Here is a 24,140-nt window from a genome sequence, read left to right as displayed (position 1 = left end):
AGCCTTGCCTGTGTGCTCAGTCATATCCAACTCTTTGCAACCCCATAGACTGTGTAGCCTGCCAAGCTCCTCTATCCATGGGATTTTCCAGGCAAGAATATTGGAGTGGGTTGCCATTTCCTCCTCTAGAGGATATTCCTGACCCAGGAATCGAACCCAAGTCTCCTGCATTGGCAGGCAGATTCTTTACCATCTGAGCTACCTAGGAACCCCAAGAAATATGCAATTTGAACCCAGGGATACATCCTCTCTGCTCTGCCTATTCATCCCTCCCACCCAAAACCCTAGAAATAACTGATCTTTCACTGTCTCCATAGCATTGCTTTTTCCAAAAAGTCACATAGCTGGAATCACACAGTATGTGGCCTTTTTCAGATTGGCTTCTTTCACTTAATACTAGACAATGAAGGTTCCTCCGTGTCTTTTCATGGCTTAATAGCATATTTATTTTTAGCACTGGAAGATCCCTTGGAGGAGGGTAGGGCAACCCACTCCAGTATTCTTGCTTGGAGAATCCCCATGGTCAGAGGAGCCTGGCAGGCTGCAGTCCATGGGGTCGCACAGAGTCAGACATGACTGAAGTGACTGGCACACACACACACGGGGTAAGAGTATGTTTAATCTTGCAAGAAACTGCCAAGCTGTTTTCCAAAGGGGCAGCACCATTTTGCATTCCCACCAGCAGTGAGTGAGAATTCCTATTGCTCCATGTTCTCGGCAGTATTTGGCATTGTCAATTCTGAATACCAATCTAATAAGTGTGTAGTGTACAGGTGTGTAGTGGTATCTTATTGTTGGTTTAATTTGCCTTTCCCTGATGACATATGACGTGGAGTATCTTTCTGAATGTTTATTTGGCATCTGTGTAGAATCTTTGTGTGAGGTGTCTGTTCAGGTTTTATGCCTATTTTTTAATCATTTGTTTTCTTATTGATGAGTCTTCAGATTTCTTTGTGTATTTTAGCAAACAGTCCTTTTTCAGATGTGCCTTTTGCAAACATTCTCTTCCAGTCTGCAGCTTCTCTTGACTTTATCTTTCCCAGAGCCAAAGTTTTCACTTTAATGACTGGTATCTAAATAAGTCATTGCCAAACCCAAGGTCGCTTACATTTTCTCAACCATATTATCTTCTAGGAGTTTTATAGTTTTGCAGTTTGAACCCAGAATTTAAAAATAGCCCCTGATTTCTCATCGCCTTCCTTGATTGGAGAAAACAGTCAGTCATGGATGGATTAGCCCTGTAAGCCCTTCCGCAAAGAAAGCCTTATGAGTGGAACAAATGATACAAATGGCAGTGGTATTCCTGTAAAGTTTTTCTTTTTGTGATTTGATAAATCCATCACTTTTTCTCTTGAGTTTCTTAACTAATTAGCCTAGACCATCACCCTATGGCTCTTCCTATTAATGTTTCTCCACACTTTAAAAGAATGTCCACACTCTCCACTTTCATCCCCTCATTTATCTTGCCTTCAGTCCACACAATCTGATTTCCAGTCCTACTCTTTTGAAAGAACTCTTTGCAAAATCAAGAATGAAAAATTGCAAAGCCTGATCCCTGAGCTTGTGTGTCCTCTCTGCAGTGTTGGGAATGGTTCCTCACACCCTCTTTCTGGAAATCTTGCCTCCTCCACTCTCCTTTTTTCCTCTCCTCATTCCTGATAATTAAGAACAAACATCAGGGAGCTGAAGACTTCCTCTTCACTCCAGCCCTGGGAAATGAAATCTCACACGTGAGTCAATTACCAAAAGGCCTTGTTTCTCTGAGGTGTACATCTGGGGTTCTGACACACTACTGGCTGGAGCTCTTTAGTAGAAGGAATAAATAAATCATAGCTAGGAACATCATGGAGTACATCACACCAGGCTCTTCTCAGCCACTAAGTTCCCTTTCTTCCTTCCCTTCTCTCTGCCTCCTTAGATACCTGGTGGGAATCAAGGCCAGGCTGGAAGGAGGAGAAACCAGATGGGTTCTACTCCAGCCTCTCAGAGGAGGGTCTTCAGTTATTCCCTTTATTTAACTGTTCGTTCATTTCCTTCTTTGGGAAGTCACTGGAGATGAAGGATAATCTGCCTAGAAGGAGCCATACCCTTGGCCTACCTGTTCCCACACCCTTGGAACAAGGCTGGGCAGAGAGCACGCCAGGGAGGGGGCACTGAAATGGGGCCATCTCGCTGATGTGGGTGGTGATGTTACTGGCCATGGGGACAGCGGGGACTTGAACCCAGGCTTTCGCTTTGTGTTCGTTTTCCTTCCAAGTTCAGTGCCCTGCCCTTATATCAGGCTCAGGGAGGAACTCATCCCTTCATTCCATAAATACTTAATAAGATCCTAACAGTGACTGCGGCCATGAAATTAAAAGACGCTTGCTCCTTGGAAGAAAAACTATGACAAACCTAGACAGCATATTAAAAAGTAGAGACATCACTTTGCTGACAAAGGTTTGTATAGTCAAAGCTATGGTTTTCCCTCTAGTCATGTACGGATGTGAGAGTTGGACCATAAAGAAGGCTGAGCACCAGAGAATTTATATTTTCAAATTATGGTGCTAGAGAAGACTTTTGAGAGTTCCTTAGCTGCAAGGGCAAAACAGTCAGTCCTAAAGGAAATCAACCCTGAACATTCATTGGAAGGACTGATGCTGAAGCTAAAGCTCCAATACTTTGGCCACCTGATGTGAAGAGCTGACTCACTGGAGAAGACCCTGATGCTGGGAAAGACTGAGGTCAAGAAGAGAAGGGGGTGACAGAGGATAAGATGGTTGGATGGCATCACTAGCTCAATGGACATGAATTTGAGCAAACTCCGGGAGATAGTGGAGGACAGAGGAGCCTGGCGTGCTGCACAGTCCATGGGGTTGTAAAGAGTCGGACACGACTTAGAGACTGAACAACAACCAAACAAAAGCAACAAGCTCCAATATGTGACAGGCATCGGCAGTGACTCGGAAATGACAGTGGCTCTGAAGGTCACTTGTGAGGAATTATGACTGCAGGAAAGATCCAGGTGGGGATGGTCAGACGGTTCCCACCTGGATCTACAGTAGGAGGCTGGAGTTTGGAAAAGGAACTACCAGCAGCAAGAAAAACTGCCCATCTACCAAGCAGGGCTACGTGGCCCTTCCCATGAGATTATGTACCACGTGTGTCATTGTATGAAATCTTATTGCCCATCTAATGAGACGGGTATAATTATGATTTCTTTTTTTAAAAAAACTTTTTCTTTTATATTGAAATATAGTTGATTAACAGTGTAGTGATAACTTCAGGTGTATAGCAAAGTGATTCAGTCTTGCATATGGTGATGGTGGTTTAGTCGCTCAGCCGTGTCCAGCTCTTTTCGACCCCATGGACTGTAGTCTGCCAGGCTCCTCTGTCCATGGGATTTCCCAGGCAAGAATACTGGAGTGGGTCGCCATTTCCTACACCAGGGGATCGTCCCCAATCCAGGGAGGGAATCTGCGTCTCCTGCTTGGCAGGATTCTTTACCACTGAGACATCTGGGAAGCCCAGTTATACATACTCATGCATCTATTCTTTTTCAAATGCTTTTTCCATTTAGGTTGCTACAGAATATTGAGCAGAATTCCCTGTGCCCTGCAGTAGGTTTGACCTCTTTTTTGACAGATGAGAGAACCGAGTCTCAGAGTGGGGAAGTGGCTTGATGGTGCAGAGCTCGGGTTCTGGCCCAAACTGTCGAACCCCAGGACCTTCCTTCAACCACAGATCTCTGCTCACTCCAAGCCACACTGAAGACAAATGATTCCTGCAGGGAGACGGGGCAGGGGGTCAGAGCACAGAGGTGCCAGGCGGCTGGCTTCTCGCCTTGCCCTGAGGACTCCCCGCCCCTCCCCATCGTGCGGCAGGAGCATCCTGTCTGCCCCACCCCCACGTGTCAGCAGCTGTGACCTCCAGCAGCCCAGGGGGATGCCTTTCTCCGGAAGCCCCCGCATCCTGCTTTCTGCTGAACCCAAGCACATCAGGCCGCCCATCCCAGCTGCAGCACGCAGACAACCTGATCTGACAGGCTGGGCTGAATCACCAGCCCCCTCAGCTAGAAATAGCCCTCCAAGAAGTGTGCGGTGGCTACGTGTCCACCGGGAGGGGAGGAGGCTGGGCAGGGGGGCCAAGGAGTCCCAGGACCCCGAGATAACACAGGCCCGGATGTGCGGCATCCCAAACCCGGTGGACTGGCCTGGGTCACAGACTCCAAGGAGGTGAGTGGGAACCAGGATGTCTGCTCTCCGACGTGGGCTGCGTGACAAGCCCCAGGCATCCTGCGAGGGCGGGCTGGGTTCCGATGGGCAGCCTGCAAGTGCCAATCAGATCAGGCAGGCCGTGCGCACACACACACACACACACACACACACACACACACACAAGGCAACTCTGCAGTTCACAGTTCCCATTGTTCTTCCCTGGACACAATCCCAGCTTGACAAGCATCCTTGTCTTCTCTCTGGTTCTGGTCAAAAGAGCAGAGTGAGAGGGGTTAGGAGGAGATAGCAGCCCAGCAAAGTTTAGCCAGCAGGATAACCAAGGCTTGTAGACCTTGCTCCTTCTTCCCCACCTGTGCATGTGTGCTCAGTCATGTCTGACTCTTTGTGACCCCATAGACTACAGCCCACCAGGGTCCTCTGTCCACAGGTATTCTCCAGACAAGAATACTGAAGTGGGTTGCCAGGCCCTCCTCCAAGGGATCTTCCCAAGCCAAGGATGAAACCCTGGTCTCTTATGTCTCCTGCATTGGCAGGCAGGTTCTTTATCACTGGTGTCACCTGGGAAGCCCTCTTCCCCACCTAGAAGAGAGAAAACATTCCAAGTTCCTCCTGCAGAGCCTAATTCCAGGGTACCAGATCCCTCCGGCTCTCCCTGCCACTGCTCTCTGCCCACCATGTTCCCACCTCAGCCACTCAAAGTCCCTGAAAATGGGAAAACATACCAGATATGGAGCAAGGGGGTGTCTTTGGCAGAGCTCTGAATTCAGAGCAAAAAGGCCAGGGTCTGTCTCCCGGCTGTGCCTCAGAGGAAACATAAAACCTTGCATAAGTCCCAGATTGATCCTCGGTTTCTTCAGACATCAAATGGGATTCCTACTCTTGCACGGAGTAGTTTGGAAGATCAGATAAGAGAATGCAAGTAAGAGCGGCTTCCCTGGCGGTCCAGTGGATAAGACTCTGAGCTTCCAATGCAGGGGCCGCAGGTTCAATCCCTGATCAGGGAACTAGAAATCCATATGCTGCAGAGTAGCCAAGAAAAGAGAGAGAGAGAATGGATGTGAGGATGTTCTGTCAGACTATTCCATTTGGAAAGCCCTTTGTAAATGTTAAGGGTGGAGCTTTGTTATTACATGAGACCTAGGGCATGCGGGCCAGTCCCGGCTTCAGTGTGGATCACCTTGGAGACACTGCTGAAAATCTGCTGGGACACTGCCCTTGCCTCCTCCTTGGGCTTACACAGGGGCTCGGGCCCGAGGAGGTGTGAGAAAGCACTTTATCCCTACGGCTGTTTTTATACCTGGAGCAAGTGTGATGACCTTGGAATGGGGCTTCCCAATCTTCCTTACACAGGGGTCCAGATAGAAGGTGGCATCTGTCTGCAAGCTGACCACCCATCCCCCCAGGTCCCAGCCATGCCCTGCACACCTGCTATCCCTGGGGATTCACAGGACACAGAGATCAGGAAAGCACCACTTCAAATTATAAACTTCTTTTTTTTTTTTTTTTAAGTGAGATCTGTTGGTGGGGGGCAGGGTAACAAATTGACAAACTTTATATTGAGAATCCTCAGGCGGCAGAGAATGAGATGGTTGGATGGCATCACTGACTCAATGGACTTGAGTCTGAGCAAACTCCGGGAGACAGTGATGGACATGAAGCCTGGTGTGCTGCAGTCCATGGGGTCGCAAAGAGTCGGACACGACTTGGCGACTGAACAACAACAGCAACAAATACTGAGAATCCTTATTCAAAAGCTGGCTACCCCAGTCCATCCCATGCTCCCTTCCCCGCTTGGTTTCCATGTTTGTTCTCTATGTCTGTGTCTCTCTTGTGCAAGTAAGATCATTTATACCGTTTTCCTTTTACTGATTTACTTCTCTCTGTATGACACACTCTGGAGTCATTCCTGTCTGACTGGGACTGACACATATACACTATCGATACCGTGTATCAAATAGATAACTAATGAGAACCTACCATATAGCCCAGGGAACTCTACTCAGTGCTCCGAGCGACCTAGATGGGAAGGAAATCCCAAAGGGAGGGGATATATGTATATGTATGGCTGATTCACTTTGCTGCACAGCAGAAACTAACTCAGCATTGGAATGCAATTAGACTCTGATAAAAAATTAATTTTAAAAAATAAATGAAATCTTTTGTTTTTATACAAAAACATATAAAGTCTTATCTCAAAATAAAATCTCATCTCAAAAACAAGCTGTGTTCCCCCATTCCCTCCCCCACACCCTCAGGCCCACCTCTCCCCGCTTCCCCAGCAAGCCTGACCCCAGTCTCTGGCTTTGCTCTGAATGGACCCAGTGCAGCCCCACTCTTGTCACCCAAAGTGAACCCTCTGAAATCCCTCCCGCAGCCCCGGACACGCGGTGTTGTCTTATCTCTCCCCAGCCGTCGTGGAGGAGGCCGGGAGAGGGCTTCCAGTAAGAAGGGTGTCAGCAGAAAAGAGGAAGGGGGGAGGTGGCAGAGGAAAGGAGACGTGAGCTGCAGCCTCGGGTCAGTCTATGTTCCGCTGTCAGGCTCTTCTGTGACCCGCCCTTGACCGGGGTCCCCAGCGAAGACTTCTGCAAGGCTTTAACTCCTCTTTGTCCTGCAACATAAGCTTCATTCAGACCACCACAGGCCAAACAGCAGCAACATGGGTTCTGTGACATTCGAGAAGCCGTTTGCAATTCACTGGGGAATGTATCAGGTGGGTTCTATCTATATATTTGGATTTCCTCTTGAGCACATCTGTTGGGCTGAGACTGATATTATAGAGACCTATAATATTAAATGTTAAAAATACACAATCCTTTGTGTGATATTCAGTATTAAATTAACAGCATCTGTAGCATTTGTAATTAAAAAACTACATGATAAAGGACAGAGAGGAAATAGAGATTTCAAAAACAATTTTAAAAAATGAATAAAGCCAAGAGCTGGCTCATTGAAAGGATAAACAAGACTGGCAAATCTCCGACCAGGCTCACCAAGAAGAGAGAGAGAATCCAAATAAGCGAAATAAGAAATGGAAAAGGAGACATAACAACTGATACTACAGAAACACCAAATAACACAAGGGAACACTATGAACAGTTACATACCAACAAATTCGACAACCTAGAAAGAATGCGCAAGTTTCTAGAAACATACAGCCCACCAAAATTGAATTAAGAAAAAAACTGATCATTTAAACAGACTGATCACCAAAAGTAAAAAAAAAAAAAATCTCCAATTTTAAAAAGTAGTACGATAAATGAAATAACATCTGTAATTTAAAACCAAATGATCGGAGAGGAAATAAAAGAAAATAGAGAGCAAAGGCATCTTTATTGCTTGAGTTGATCCCTAATCCAGTGTGAACATTATAAGCAAGGCAAGTGGGGGAAAACGAGGCCAGCAGCAGAGAACAATAAATCCTCTCTCTGCATCCGCAGGTGGGCATTTCCCAGCTGACCAGGTCAAGTGTAGCAGATGATAAAGCGAGTTATTGCAGAGGGGAATGGAAGACATGACAGACTCCCACACACACTGCCAGACTGAGACACCCGGTAGGGACTTGAGAGATTATTTCATTCACACATCCACCTCCCCAGCAGACAGCTGGGAACACAGGTCAGAGAGGATGCGGTTCCGCAGTTTGCAGGCACAGATTTAGAAAAAAACAAGTCTGCACAGCGACGGAGAAGCTGCTCCATGTGACAGGGCAGGTGAGAGACTGAACGTGTCTTATCTCAAGGCACGAGAGGTAACGAGTCAACGCAGGCAGATGGGTGCTGTTTCAGCAGACCTCATTTCTCTGACCCTGGAATGAATTGTTCCAGGTGGCAATCCCATTTCGACCCCCATTCAGGCAAATGCCATGGCTGAGTTTTGTTCTCATTCTTTGGAATATACGTTCTTTTTTTAGGGCAGTTATAACAGTGGGCTTCCCAGATGGCTCAGTAGTAAAGAATCTGCCTGCCAATGCAGGAAACATGAGAGAGGCAGATTCGATCCCTGGGTCGGAAACAGCCCCTGGAGGAAAAAATGGCAACCCACTCCAGTATTCTTGACTGGAGAATCCCTTGGACAGAGGAGCCTGGTGGGCTACAGTCCATGGGGTCCCAAAGAGTCGGACACAACTGCTCGACTGAGCACACACACAGAAGTTAACAACAAAACTGAGCAGAGAGCTCTCATATACCTCCCCCAGCACATAATCTCCCCTCCTACCAGCATCTTGCATTAAGTATTGCATTTGTCACAATCAGGGAAGCAATATTGACATGTGATGACTAACAAAGGTCTCGAGTGTACATGAGGGTCCGCTCCTTGGGTCGTGAATTCTACGTGGGTGTGTGTCCACCATCGCAGTCTCTCTGAGAACAGTTTCACAGCCCTAAAACTCCCCTGTGCTCCAGCGCTCGGCTGTGGGTGTCCTCCCAGCGCTCAGCTCCTCTGTCTTAGACGGTGCCCAAGTGCCAGCAGCCACAGACGACAGGGTGCAGGCCATGACTGTACACTCGCGGGGCTGGCCCCGCCCTAAAGCCTTTGCCCTCCAGGGATGCTGTTTCCTAGGACATCCTCCATCTCCTGGTTCTCCTCGCCCCCTGCCACTCCTTCCACATTCTCATGACAGCTTCCTCTCAGTCACCAAGTAGCAGAGCACCCACCCCGCCCCCGCACACACACACAGACACACCCTGCAAGTCTCTTCAGAATTCCTATCCAGCATGACGTAAACCTTCTTGAAAAACGTTAAACCCCTACGCTGAGCAAGCACTCAGATACCGTTTTCATCAAACACACTCAAACAATTGTTATTCTTATTTTTTTAAAAAGCTTTCAAGCTCTGTAGTGGTAGTGGTTTAGTCAATAAGTCATATCCCACTCTTTTGCGACCCCATGGACTATATGTAGCTTGCCAGGCTCCTCTGTCCATGGGATTTCCTAGGCAACAATACTGGAGTGAGTAGCCGTTTCCCTTCTCCAAGGGGGATCTTCCCGACCCATGGATTGAACCTGGCAGGCAGATTCTTTACCAGCTGAGCCACCAGGAAAGCCCTTCAAGCTCTGTAGTAAGTTGATACTAGATGGCAAAGTTGAATGGTATGCATTTGAAAGTCAAAGCTTATTTTTCCAAAAGTCAAGTAAATAACACCCAGAGGCCTATCCTTCTCATCCACAGCCATTGCCAACCCATCAGTGTCAGTAATTACAGATTTACAAGGTTACTGGAAGCTTGGGGTTCACTGGCAGGAGCAGCAGGTGTGGAAACAATTCTCACCTCAGTGTTTTAGATGGATTTGAACTTCTTTCCAGGCCTTAATGGTGCATCCACTCTGCCTGGGTTCAAGGGTCCCTCTCTCAGGCTGTTGGAGAAGGGTGGGCCCAGACGACAAGTCCTCCCAAGGGCCTTTATTTTGGAAAGTTCTTTAAGAACTTCATCACCTCTCAGTCAAGTATCAAAACCTCCCATGGGGTCACTCACCTCTTCCATCCTTTCCCTCCCAAAAGAGATGTTTCAATTTCTCCTTCCCAAGGCAGACATTTCAGCTTATTTTTCTGGTCATGGTAAGTGAAAATCGCTCAGTCTTGTCCTACTCTTTGTAACCCCATGGACTATACAGTCCATGGAATTCTCCAGGCCAGAATACTGAAGTGGGTAGCTTTTCCCTTCTGCAAGGGATCTTCTCACCCAGGGATCGAACCCAGGTCTCCCGCATTGCAGGCAGATTCTTTACCAGCTAAGCCACAAGCAGAGCCCAAGAATACTGGAATGGGTAGCCTATCCTTTCTCCAGGGGATCTTCCTGACCTAGGAATCAAATCAGGGTCTCCTGCGTTGCAGGCAGATTCTTTACCAACTGAGCTATCAGGGAAGATTTGGTCCTGGTAGCCTTCCCAAAATAAAGGCCCTTGGGGGGACTTGGGAGGACACCTTGGGAGGTATTGATTCTTGACTGAGCGCTGATGAGCTTTGTTTAAGTGTATTTTATTGAACTACAGTTGCTTTACAATGTGCATTAGTATCTGGTGTACAGCAAAGTGATTCAGTTATACATACGCTTATATGTGTTAATATACATGGTTTATATATATATATATACATGCACTTGTTAATCCCAAACTCCCAGTCCATCCCTTCCCCAACCTGCCTCCACCTTAGCAACCACAAGTCTGTTCTCTATGTCTGTGGGTCTGTTTCCGTTTTGTAAATATGTCCATTTGTGTCATATGTGAGATTCCACATAGAAGTGATATCATGTGATATTTGTCTTTGTCCGATTTACTTCACTTAGTATGATCATCTCTAGGTCCATCCACAAATGGCATTATTTCATTCTTTTTATGACTGAGTCGTATTAGTATTCCATTGTACATATATGTAGCACATCTTCTTTATCCATTCATCTGTTGATGGACATTTAAGTTGCTTCCATGTCTTGACTATTGTAAATGGTGTTGCTACGAACATAGGGTTCATGTATCTTTTCAAATTATAGTTTTCTCTACATTTATGCCCAGGAGTGGGATTGCTAGATCATACGGCAATTTTATTTTTAGTTTTTTGAGGAACTTCCATGTTGCTCTCCATAATGGCTGCACCAATTTACATCCCCACTAACAGTGTAGGGGGGTTCCTTTTTCTCCAGAATTTATTATTTGTAGATTTGTGCATGATGGCTCTTCTGACCAGTGTGAGGTGGTTCTTCATCGTAGTTTTGAGATGTAAAGTTCTTAAAGTGACCTGACAGCCTGTCTCACAGGACTGTCAGAGCATCAAATGGGATGCTGGGTGTAGACGCAGATCGTAGGTTGGGAAGAGCCAGACAGAAGCTAGCCGTCTCCTGCCCTGCATGTCATGAGCTCCTTGAAGAGCAGGACTGTCCTTTTTCATTCTTAGGCTTCCCTAAAGACTTCCTACAAAGCATGACTGTAAGATAGGGTTCCTATAAACACTTACGTGAGGACTGAGTGGATGCATTGGGGAAGAGAGAATCTGATTGGATATTAGGAAACGCACTAACTGTCAGCAGAACAACATACAGGGTGATGTTTTCAGGAAGGCCATCCCTCCTGGAGGCTTAGGCATTGATTTCCCTGACTCCAGGGATTGGATGAGCAAGATGGCGGGGGAAACCACAGTTGAAATTATATACCGTGAAGACGTACAGGTAGGGAGCAGAGACCTTCCTCTGCAGACAGGGGCTTCACAGTCCCACAAAGCAGAGAAATCCCTGACCCACCCTGAGACTACCTCCCAACAAGGGAAGGGGCCAGGGAGGTTTGCCTTCCAACCAATCTGGGACTGGAGCCAATGCCCACATCCTCCTCCCAAGACACCTGCCCTGCGTCCCACCATGCCTTGGCGGGGGCTGGGACACCCCTCCCCGTCCACCCTGTGAGTCTCCCTCAAGCCTCTCTTGCCCTCAAGTCCTCCTTGACCACTGCATCCACCCAGAGATCTGTCCCTCCTCCAGATGCCCTGGTAAGCCCCACCCATCCTGGCCATCCAGTCCTTCTCAGGAGGCAACTTGTAGGGAACAAATTACAGGATCACATTGTGGGTCCCTTGAAGACAAGTTTCGTTGTATTCTGTAACTCCTCCCCTGCCCGCTCTGGCACAGGGAAGGCTCTCAGTACCTGCGGCCGGCTTCACAGTGCTACCCACCATCAGGTGCTCCCGAATGACTTGCACTTCAATCTTCAAAGCTGTTTCTTCAGTTCACTGAGGCATGGGCTTCTTTGTATGAACCATTCTGGGACTCTTCCTAAAGAAGGCTGTCTGACACATAGCATCCGTGGTGGTGGTTTAGTCGCTCAGTCGTGTCTGACTCTTTGTGACCCCATGGACTATAGCCCACCAGGCTCCTCTGTCCATGGATTTCCCAGGCAAGAATATTGGAGTGGGTTGCCCTTTCCTCCTCCAGGGGATCTTCCCGACCCAGGGATGGAACCCAGGTCTCCTGCACTGCCAAGAGGATTCTTTACCACCTGAGCCACCAGGGAAGCCCCACATATAGCACTGAACTGTCCTAAATCTTCTCTCTAACCTGGGGCATCAGCACCCTGTCTTAGAGACACATCCTGGGTCCAGGTGAGGAGCACTGTGCACCTCTGCTCCTGGTCCTTCCTCTCCTGCTCTCATGACTTCAGCCCCAACCCGCAGTGGGCTCAGAATATGCAGCTTCAAGCATCCAGTATCATGCATCGAACCTGGACTGGCAACTCGTTTCATACATGATATTTTACATGTTTCAATGCCAGGATGCTTGGGGCTAGTGCACTGGGACGACCCAGAGGGATGTTATGGGGAGGGAGGAGGGAGGAGGATTCAGGGTGGGGAACACATGTGTATACCTGTGGCGGATTCATTTTGATATTTGGCAAAACTAATACAATTATGCAAAGTTAAAAAAAAAAAAAAAAGAATATGCAGCTTCAAACTCAACCACTCCCGGTATAAGCTGCATGTTATTTAAACTGTCTGCACCAGCCTCCTCATCTACACAGAGGAGGTAACAGTTCCTCCCCCAGAGAGTTACTATAAAGAATAAATGAGTGATATGTAAAGCGCTTAGTAAGCTCTCTGTAAGTGCCATGTGTAACCAGGATTATTATGGGGCCAGCGGCCTGGGGAAACTAAGACGCTGTCCCTGCTCTCCTGCTCATCTGATTTGTGACTCCAGACATATAAACCCCAAGAGCTCCCTTTCTTTGTGTATAAAATTAAAATATTGTTAATGCCTGGTGTGTCTACCTCACAGGGTGGCCATGAGATCAGATGAGCAAATACATGTGAAAATGCTTTTATAAACTATGAAAACATGTATACGTGCAGAATAACAAACACCAGCTTTCTGTGCCTGCATCTGTGTGACCTCACACCCCGTGATGCCTTGTGTAATAGTTCCTGACTCTTCTCTGCCTCCTGTGTTAGCTGAGGGCTCCTGGGGCAGGCATTACATCTCTCTCCTCCAATCAGAGGACACATCCAGTCCCAGGACCCAGGCCCTCTAAAGACTAACTGTGGGGACCCCTGGCCTGCAGCTCTGCTCCAGGGACCCTCCTGGGCGCTGCTCCCTGGGCATGGCCAGCAGACATCCCATCTTCACGAGCTCTCTGAATTCAACTCCACACTGCCGGGGAGACCACTATACTGGTGGAGTGGCCCTGGGCAGTCCTCATCAGGGAAACCAAGCGATCGAACCTCAGCATTTCATAAAGGAGAAGTGACTTTGGGTCTTTATCCTTCCTTCCCATTTCGAATCCTTCCCAAGGCGGCAACTTTTGCTTTGGGTGCCTCAGGCTCTGGCTCCCAAATCTTCACGAGGATGGAGTCTTGGAGGATGCCATGGCCTGATGCTGACCTGGGTTACTTCTGCATCCCTCCAGACACCCACCTAGCACTGTGCACAGAGAACGTTCTGGATGCACAGCTCCTGATTGGAATTCAAAACACTCGTTTGGGAGAGAAGCAAAATGAGTGGACTTGATGGGAGATTAATTGCACAGGCGTCTGTCGACTGCATGGCTGAAGCTGGATTTTTTCAGAACTGCTGGCTGCCTTCACATTTCCTGGTGGAAGTGGGGCAGGTCAGCAGACAGCCCAGAGTCGTAGATAACTTTTGCCCACACATCATTCACTTTTGGGAGCGTTGGCTTGAAATTGAGGGGTGTGTGTGTTTATGTGTGTGTGTGTGTGTGTGTGTGTGTCTGGAACCGACGTGCCTTCCGTGAGCCTCAGAGATCCCTGTATTCTCTTCAAATGGGCTGATTACAACACAGAGGATGTGGACGGCGGAGTTTTTCCTGTTTGATGTCACACTGCTACCCTTTAAAAGTCCGAGGGGAAAAAAGGAGGGAATGCAGCTGAGGAGCCTCGGGCCAGAAACCAGCAAGGAAGAGGAGAAAGAGGCCGGCAGAGTCAGGGAGGCAGGGTCGGGTTTCAGACTCAGCACCGATCACTCAGAAAGCTGCGATGCTGGGGGCCCGCCTGGGGCTCTGGGTCTGCACCCTGAGCTGTGCGGTCCAAGCCTATCCCAACAGCTCCCCGCTGCTGGGCTCCAGCTGGGGCGGCCTGACCCACCTGTACACGGCCACGGCCAGGAACAGCTACCACCTGCAGATCCACGGAGACGGGCACGTGGATGGCTCCCCGCAGCAGACCGTCTACAGTGAGTGGGGCTCCGCCTATGCCGGGGGGAAGCTGGCTGCTCTGAGGATCCACCTGCAGGGCCTGGGGAGGCCTTAGCTGGGCCAGAGGGCAAATGCAGCCTCCTAGACCCTCGTCCAGTGTGTGTGTGTGTGTGTGTGTGTGTGTGTGTGTGTTTAGACCTCGGGAGAATATTCTGTCACCTCCCCAATTAGTGTTTATTGGTTTCTCCCAACAGAATAATTTCCATCTTAACTAAAATCTGTCTTCCCACAAAGAGCAACCTCTTCCCCTTTGCCCTGTCCAAAGAGTCATAAAAATGTACAAATGATAGACAAGGAGGCTGGGAGGAAGAGAAGCCAGACCAGTCAGTAGACGCTGAGTTATGCTCATGAACGTTGGACTGGGTTAGCCTTGGAGGTTGTAAAGAGGATTCTTGTACCAGACCAAGGCTTGGGATAGATGAATCCAGGGGCTCTTTCCAACTCCGGGCTTCTAGTATTCTGGCCTTGTAAAAGTTCTCAGGAAAAATGCATCAAAGACTAGACTAGACAGCATTCACTGTCTTGATGAGTCTGACCCAGTGAATCCACACACCCATCCATCCACTCATCTATCCAACAACCTTACTGAGGGCTTCAGTGGTACCCAGGCTGCTATGAGCCAGTGAGTCTTCTCTGTGGAGCTGAAAGGTCTACCTAGTAGCAAATTGAGCTGCTTGGAAACTCACTGAAAACATAAGACAATCAGAATGTTTTTAAAGATCAGGTTTGTGGAAAATTGGACCACAGTCTACAATAGTCAGCCAACTACCTGTGCTTCCGATGTCCCCAGAAGGGAAAATGGGGTGGGAAGAGGATGGATGTTTAAAAAGACATGGTCTTCTCTTTTATGAAAACTAGTAAAAATTACTCTAAGGATACAGAAAACTGCCAACTGATTCAAAATTCAATCAGAGGAGAGAAAGAGTAATCACAATCTCTGTTTAATTTTAAAAAGTGTATTGTAGGAATGACTTGCCCTTTATTGCTGCACGGAATGATTCAGTAATTTTGCGATGGCCTTGCTGTATGCAAGACATTCATTCTGTTAAGAATCAAAGGGCCTTAAACGTGGTAGCAAGACAGATGAACATGCAAAGCCGAGAGTTCAGACCTCAAGTTCTCAGCAGATGGTGACGGGAGATAGGAAGAAGGTCTCCCCAAACACCAAACGGTTTCCAGAACTCAGGGGAATATGGTAGGATTCAGGCGTCAACATCTTGGGAGCCAAGTTTGAGCCACATGGCAAAAATCTGAACTAAATCGGGATACAGTTGTTGCCGCCAACAGAGTGCGTGTTTTATTCAATGGATACTTAGCAGCATCTGCAAGGTGTCCAACATTCCCCAAAGCTAAGGTGACTTCAGAAGAAGACCCAGCCCTTCAAGCACCTCCAGGGTTCTAACCCTTCATGTCTTCCCGCTGTGAAGAGACTATTGGGAAACATGGTTTTGCACCTCTCATTGAGGGTCGTCCTCCCTTCAAGATGAGGATAAGTAGCTTACGGTACATTACTGTGATTCCCCTAGATGGAAAGGGCTGCAGACAATTAAAGACTGCTTCTAAAACTTATCTTCCTTTGATGAAAGGAAGCCCCCAAAGATGCATCCTGGTGGGGATGGAGGGAGGGCTGTGAGTGGTGCCGGTGGGGGCGGGGCTTAGCCTACTGAGTTTGCAGAATGAATCAGAGAGTTTTCCCTCTTGTAGCCACTGACCTCAGGCCCCCAAAAGGCACAGAGCGCTAGTTGAAATGAATTAAAATCACTGAGAGGAAGCAAAGTGAAATGAACTGATTTCAGATCTTTTTTTTTTTTTTTTTTTTCCAGAAATGTGCTTTCGTCATATATAGGTCCTAGCTAAGCCTGTGTCTCTGCCAATTAAGAAACCTGGGAAGGGACCGAGTCAGGGGTGGGAGGGAGACACTTCTCCTAGTTTGTATAAACTTTTATATTATTCAGATCAGTTATCATGAGCATTACATACATATAGATAAAGAAAGAGAGAGAGAGAGAGAGAGAGGTAGGCTAAGATAAAAGGTACCCAAAAAGGAAAGAAGAAACACCGATACATGTAACGAGGTAACACAGCTAGGTACCAGGCCGAGAAAGAATTTGTAATGACGTCCCCAGTGAACACCAAGCAATGCTGGAATTTTTGTAAAACCAACGATGGTTTTACACTGATGGAAAGATGTAGGGTGTATTTTCCCTCCCAGTTAATTATGCATTTCCAGTAAAATGCAGTTGACTTGATTAATGTGCTTTACTAAATTCTTTATTTTAACTTTTATAAGTGAGGAATTTTGATGAATCATTGAGTGTTCAGCCCATCTTTGGTTTGTTGATCATCATTAAATTATCTGCTACAAGATGCTAGACCCTCAGGACTCACAGCTGTTAACAGGGAACCCCTCTGAAGCCTGTATCTCCTCCCTACTGTAAACAAGGTCACCCTCTTGAACCCCGTGAGCCCCACTTTGTGGCAAGAGTAGCAAGGAGATGCTTATTACTCCCAGTTAATATCTCTCTCTAGATCCTAAACTTTTTACTTCCTTCACCTTCCCCAGTGTCACTTTCTTTACATGAAGCTGAACCATCCTTGGGCTTTTTAATCTTTCAAAATAATATCTTTCTTTTGGGGACCCCAAAGCTGTTTTGGATAAGGAAGTGGCAACCCACTCCTGTATTCTTGCCTGGAGAATCTCATGGACAAAGGAGCCTGGCGGTCTACACCCCATGGGGTGGCAAAGAGTCGGACATGACTGAGCAACTAACACACAACACAGAGCTTTTACACCCATCATCTTATTTATCACTAACTGGCCATGAGACGAGAATAGGGCAGAAAATTTTCACTTTTACAGCAGAGGTTGAGGCAAATGGTCATAGTAACAATCACTGGTATTTAGAAAGTGTGTTTATAGTGGATAAAAATATTATCTCCTTACATCCTGAAGTCGACCAAATGGGGTAAATGATTGTGCTCCAAATGAGAAAAGAGATTCAGGAACACAGATAAGTGGCTTGTGGTCACATATGGTAAGTGACCTAAAGCACACCTGGACCGGGTCCCACGCTTCTTCTGGGGTCAGGTACACAGACACGGCATCAGGAAAGGAAATGTCCTTCACACCTGCCGGGCTCCAACAGATGTGGCCCCAGCAGCCAGGGGTTGGTTGATGCTTTCTTTCTGCCAAATTCTGCCCATGGGTCTGTGTAGACCTGCCTTGGGCCCCTGCACCAGGGAAGGAAAGCAGCTCTTGCCTTTGCTAGACTTCTTCATCGGCTCCCGTGGATTTGGTTCGAGCCTGCGCACCCTCACAGCAGCAGCTCCTGTCCCTCTGCAGGCTGCCTTCTGTCCGCAGTGGCCCTGAACACCACACACACCACCCAGAGGGACGCAGGCATCTGCCGGTGACGGCCCACATGATGGCCTGTCGTCAAGGGCAGGCCAGCCACCCTCCATGGAGCCTTCCATCTGCTAAACATTTTCAAGGCACTTTTACAGCATCGTCCCTTTTGATCCTGCTGCAGCCCGGGGGAGCAGGCAGCACAGCTGTGAGATGAGAGCGATGACTTGCTGAGGCTACAACATTAGGAAGAGGCGTAATGGGGAACAGAATCTTAGTGTCTGGGTTCCGGGCTGCTGGCTCAGAACCTCCTGACCCCCTCCAGGGCACCACGACCTGGAAGCCTCATAGCCGTGGCCTGGATTTTGGCCCCTGATTGTGTCTTCTGAGGCTTGTCGTGACCTCAGTTGGAGATGAGCTCCTGGGCCGTGGGCAGAGGATGTCAGGGTCACGGACTGGAGTTTGAATATTGCCATAGGTTCCTCATCATTTAAGTTGGGAGGTTGCTATTTCCAACATTAATAGTGGTGACATTAACAACATAGAAGCTGGGGGTTTAAAAAATACATTTTTATTTCTTTAGTTTTAGTGCCCAAGGCATGTGGGATCTAAGTTCTCCAACCAGGAATTGAACCTGAGCCCCCCTGCAATGGAAACTTTGGGTCTTAACCACTGGACCAGTAGGCAAGTCCCATAGCAGCTGTTTTGAGAATTTAAAATATATCAAGTACTCAGAGTACAATCTCTCAAAAACAGTTATGAAGTGTAATTTTTTTTTCCAGCTAGACTAAAAAATCATCAGGCTAGAAACAGCTTCTTGTTCCTTATGTTTCAGGTCTTCCCTCAACAGTAACTGTAGATCTGAGACACCCCAACAGACGCCACTATGGAGGATTTCATATCCTCTGCACCTCCCATAACCCACCCCACTTCCAGAAGCTTCTGTCAAGACTAATCCTTAGCCACACTTGGAAACTAATGACCGCTCCACTTGGGCTTCTTTCTGGCTCACTCTCAGCCTCACGGCCTCTGCCTGTCATCCTTCTGACTGTTCTGAGCTCACCTAGGGTCTGAGCACTGCCTGTAGCTGTCCTTGGAGGGCTCTGCATGGAGCCCACAGGGGGTGTATCTGGGGTGTAACTCACCCAGGAGGCGCCACCACTTACTGGGCACACAGGCCCGGCGTTCACAGCTCTCCAGGCTACCTTTCTAGAAGACCCCTGCCTGAACTACCTCCCTGGGGACTCTGAGGCCAAATGAGACACGTGGGGAACAACTCTCTGGTTGGCTAAGGGAAGAGACCCTGAGACTTAAACAAATGATCCTAGTAGAAAATGTCATGAAATTAAACAGCATTTGGGGAGGAAGTCTTGCTCAATTATCACTCGCATCACACCTTTTATGGTCTACTTGTACCCTTGCTACAAAACAGAAACTTTAGACTTTATTTAACTAGTCACTGGTACTTCTTAAAACTGCAAGTCTCCACGGGGTGGGCAAGGGAGCTGCTGTCACTTACTCAGGGTGTAAGTAGTGTGAATGGCTGTCAGGCTCTTGTCCAGGGCTAGGGGCTTACTCATTTGTTATTTCTGGCTGTGCTGGGTCTTCACTGCTGAGCGTGACTTTCTCTAGTTGCGGCGAGTGGGGGGCTGCTCTTCATTGCAGTACAAGGGCTTCTCATCGCAGTGGCATCTCTTGCTGAGGAATACGGGCTCTAGAGCGTGTGGGCTTCTGTAGTTGTGGTGCCCAGGCTTAGCTGCCCCGCAGCATGTGGAATCTCCCGAACAAGGGATCGAACCCGTGTCCCCTGCATTGGCAGGTGGATTCCCAACCACTGGATCACCAGGGAAGCCCCAGGGCTAGGTTTTGAGAGAGGCTGCCCCTGGGGGAGAGGGGCACCAGCAAGTGAGAAAAGGAAAAAGAATAGTGATGAAGAAGCAAGAAGCAATTCCCTGCATCCATTCAACATGGAAAGCTAAACCACCTGCTTCTCCACCCTAGAGAGGCATAAACTTATTAACACAGGTGATGAGGTACATGCTCTGATGGGGTGAGGCATTGTTTGGAGGGGCTGAGAAGAAAGAACAGTCCATGCAGATGAGGGAGATTAGAAAAGTCTCCATAAAATGGTGACATATGAGCCTGGCCTTGGAGCATGAGTGACCTGGATACACAGAAAGGAGAGGAGAAGATTCACACAGAAAGGGTGCTGACTTCTGCATCGCCGGCTCCACACAGCTATCTCGGTGGAGGATCAGGCTCCAAGTACAATCTGGCTTCCTGAAAGACATCTGGGCATAGATTTCAAAATCACAAAAGCTTGGGAGAATGTGACCACCATGGCAAACATTAAGCAGTATGAGCCAAGGACTTCCCTGGTGGCCCAATGGTTAAGATTCTGCACTTCCAGTGTGTGGGGGAAGGGGGGACACATGTTCGATCCCTGGATGGGGAACTAAGATCCATACTGTCAAAAAATAAAAGTATGAGCCAAACAAAAGGGACAACAGAGTCCAGGGAGAGAGAAACGTGTTGGCACGAGTAGAAGAATGCTGGGAGCTTGGGGTGCTCCCTACAGGCAGGGGAGAAACAGGAGGCAAGGCGGAGGGGAGGGGCGTGGGGAAGTGGGAGTCAGAAGAAAGAGGCTGAACAAGGACAACTGTGAGGAGAGTTCTGTGAAGTCCTCACCCTGCCCCTTCAGATCAATCAAGGCAGGCTTCTTGGAGGTGGGGACCACATGTGAAGCCAGGTTTGGACCTGAATGGTTTTCTCCACAGGCGCCCTGATGATCAGGTCAGAGGATGCGGGCTTCGTGGTGATAACAGGTGTGATGAGCAGGCGGTACCTCTGCATGGACTTCACAGGCAACATTTTTGGATCCGTGAGTTTCTTTCTGTGCTGGGTTATTATTTGCAAATACTTATCTCACAGCTCTGGCAAAACATAGAACCTTATAGCTTAAAGATTTCCACTTGCAGTGTATCTTGGTGATCTATTCACTGAGGACTTTTACCAATCTAAGTATCAGACGCTCTGGTTTATACAACTGGGGTCTGAACCCAGGACGTCCAGCTCATGGTTCCTGGGCTCTCAGCTTCTAATCTGACCTGCTCCCCTTTGTCCCCATTTTTGTGCCTGGTACAGTACCTTGTCTGCAGCCCAGGTCCTCACGTCACATCCGTTCATATTGTAAAGTCCGTTAGAAAGAAAGGGTGAGGAGCCACTGGCATCTCATGATGTTGTTCCTAGATGTCCGTGACCTTGGGCAAGTCCCCTATATCTGTCAACTTCAGTTTCCTGACCTGGAAGAAGTCAAGGGTGGGGATGTGGATCATATGCCCTGTGGGCTTCCCCCAATTCAAGGTCTGTAAGGAATTCTCTCCGTCCCAGCTGTGACAGCTGCTTTGCGCTGGAGAGCAAGGGCTTTTCCGACCTACAAGGCAGCACTGCCCTTCCAAACATCAGGCCTTAGAACAGGCGCAGGAAGGCGGAGCTCCGGAGCTCCTCCCACCAGAAATTCCAAGACAGCAATTACTTTCTGTTTGCTTGCTGTGTCCCAGCACCCACCACAGAATCTGACCCAGAGCAGATAAATATCTGTTGAACAAATATAGATTAATAGATATGAAAATACCTGTTGACCACATACAGGCATATAGAGAGTCCTCATCTTTAAAATACTGACTTCCTGGACTCTGGGGCTTCCCTGGTAGCTCAGTCGGTAAAGAATCTGCCTACAGTGCAGGAGACCTGGGTTCAAACCCTGGGTGGGCAAGATCCCCTGAAGAAGGAAATGACAACCCACTCCAGTATTCTTGCCTGGAGAATTCCTCGCACAAAGGAGACTGGCGGGCTACAGTCCACGGCGTCACAAAGGGTCAGACACGACTCAGTGCCTAACATTTTCTTTCCTGGACTTTGAGGATTAAATGGCATACTCTGCAAAGGTCCCAGCAGTCACTGGGCAAAACCCAGCCCCAGTGAGTGGCTGAGTGAAGGATTGCCTAGGTCATCTGGTGATGAAGTTCATGTCCTGAATTCCCACGTTCTGTCTCGGCTGGGAGCACCCTCACTTATGCGGGGCCCCACAAACCTCACCCCACCTTTGTCCAGGTGAAAAGGCTGACCCAAGTCACCGCTGAGCCCAAAAAGGGTTTAAAAGGCAGTGACAGGGCAGGACGAGGCTGCATGGAAGTCGGCCTCCCTCCAGAAAGCTAGTTTTGTCCAGCGTGGCTCCAGGCAGCCACAGACCGCCAGGGAGTCCCCAGGCGGGCCGAGAGGAACCGCGCTGGGGGCCGGGTAGCTTAGAAATGAGTGGAAATCCCTTCTGCCCAGCAGGGCACGAAGGGGTTTTAAAGGCACGGCTCTTGCAGAGCGGATGGGAGGGATGGGGTCCCTGGGGTGCGGCTGGTCGTGTCCCGTCCCCGCAGGCTCCAGGCTCACCCCAGTCACCCCGCCCCGCTTGCAGCATCACTTCAGCCCGGAGAGCTGCCGGTTCCGGCAGCGGACACTGGAGAACGGCTACGACGTGTACCACTCGCCGCAGCACCGCTTCCTCGTCAGCCTGGGCCGGGCCAAGCGCGCCTTCCTGCCGGGGACCAACCCGCCCCCATACGCGCAGTTCCTGTCGCGCAGGAACGAGATCCCGCTGCCGCACTTCGCCGCCACCGCGCGGCCCCGGCGCCACACGCGCAGCGCGCACGACGGCGGGGACCCGCTCAGCGTGCTCAAGCCGCGCGCCCGCGCCACGCCCGTGCCCGCCGCCTGCTCCCAGGAGCTGCCCAGCGCCGAGGACTCCGGCCCTGCCGCCAGCGACCCGCTAGGGGTGCTCCGCGGACACCGGCTGGACGTGCGCGCTGGCTCCGCGGGCGCCGAGCGCTGCCGGCCCTTCCCCGGCTTCTCCTAGGGCGCCCGACTTGGGAAAGCCACGTCGTCTCCTGGGGGACAGGTTCCCCTGCCACCCCCAGCAGAGGAAGTGGAGTGGAGTGGCGGCTCCCTCCCCGGGAAGTCCGGCACTCCCTGCTCCAGGGGGAATCGCCCTTTGAGGCCTGCGGGATGGAACTCCTCACCCCACCTCTCCACGCACCCCTGGGAGAGGTGTCCCCGCCCACTCTCCTCTTCCCTCTCCTGTCCTCCCCATCAGTCCAGTCATTAAGAACAAAGGCTTAGGGACTTCCCTGGTGGCCCAGTGGTTAAAATTAAGCCGTGCCAACGCAGGGCATGTGGGTTCGATCCCTGGTGGAGGAACTGAGATCCCACATACCTTGCGGGCCAAAACAAACAAAATTTAAAAAGCAACAAAGGTTTAAGCAGTTTATCCCCTCAACACGCCCACCTCTCAGCCAGGGTGGTGAAGGGGAGAGCCCAAGCCAGCCGATTCTCCACTACCCACTACTTTGTGTCATCTGCCTGGACCCTGCTTGACCTTGACCCGAGAGGACATTAACAGATGGACTGGGCAATCCTACTCGCAAACATCCTTAAGCATCTCTGGAAAAGCCTGTCCACAAGATTGGCGGTAGGCTGGTCAAAATTTAGCCAGAATGACTGCTCAGAGACCAGAGGCAAGGGATCAAGGTGGAAACATCCCCTCCCTACTGGGCGGTCCCCCTGCCCTGCCCTGTCCCTCTCTGCAGCCAAAGCCTGGGGCCCAGAGTGACCCCTGCGGCCCTGACACAGCTCTGCCTCCTGGATCACCTCTGGCTTGAGTGAATTGAGCCTGAAGAGGGGATCCAGTCTTGGCTCCAGAGAATCTACCCTGCTAGGATTTGTTTTTTCCAAGGGGAAAAAAATTCAAACTCTGCTTAGAGGCGTTTAGCTAAGTCTCTGCTTCCAGGTTGAGTGGCAATCCCAACTACACAACTGTTGCAGGGAGGGGCCTTGAGAACACTGCTGTGGGTTCTGGGGTCTTTGTGGCAATTGTGCCCTTTCACGAAGTGGCGTTGAGGATCCTGGGGAAAGAAATCCAGGACTGGGAACCCCAGTGCAGGAGTTAGAAAAAGCCAGCACTATCAGCTCTTCATCACCACCCTACCTGCCCTGCAGCCATGGCCAGAGGCTTAGCTAGGCTCCTAGGCTGGCACGTCTGGGTGTTACTCCACTTGGAAGTTCTGGGGGCACCAAAGACAGTTTTCAGTCCCAGAAGCCCCAGTGGCATCCTGAGGAATACCGACTCTCACTTACAGACAATGGAGCACCAGGCAGGGCGCTGATGACTTAGGCATCCTCAGGGGCCCCGTTCCTACCTCTGTTTCGATGGCCACCTGAAAAGGAGAATGTGAGCAAGCAGGGCAGATCTGAATAGCAGCTTCCTCCCAGTCACCTCACCACCCTCCCTGCCGCCCCCCGCTTCTCATCATGCACCCAATCGTAGAAACTGATCCACTGCCCTCA

The 24,140-nt window shown here is 49.4% G+C and overlaps 1 protein-coding gene across 1 annotated transcript; it reads left to right on the top strand.

The window, feature by feature from the left end:
* Positions 1-13,906: 13,906 nt before the first annotated feature.
* On the top strand, positions 13,907-23,182 carry FGF23 (fibroblast growth factor 23). The gene is made up of 3 exons (XM_045165256.1): positions 13,907-14,379; positions 20,525-20,628; positions 22,216-23,182. Exons 1-3 carry the CDS (start codon positions 14,184-14,186, stop codon positions 22,651-22,653), a joined length of 738 nt encoding a protein of 245 aa, XP_045021191.1. The 5' UTR covers positions 13,907-14,183; the 3' UTR covers positions 22,654-23,182.
* Positions 23,183-24,140: the final 958 nt, after the last annotated feature.

This window comes from Bubalus bubalis, chromosome 4, assembly GCF_019923935.1.
Source record: "Bubalus bubalis isolate 160015118507 breed Murrah chromosome 4, NDDB_SH_1, whole genome shotgun sequence".
In the NCBI taxonomy this organism is placed as follows: Eukaryota; Metazoa; Chordata; class Mammalia; order Artiodactyla; family Bovidae; genus Bubalus; species Bubalus bubalis.
The sequence above is the reverse complement of the archived record's forward strand: the minus strand, read 5'-3'. Positions and strand labels throughout refer to the sequence as shown.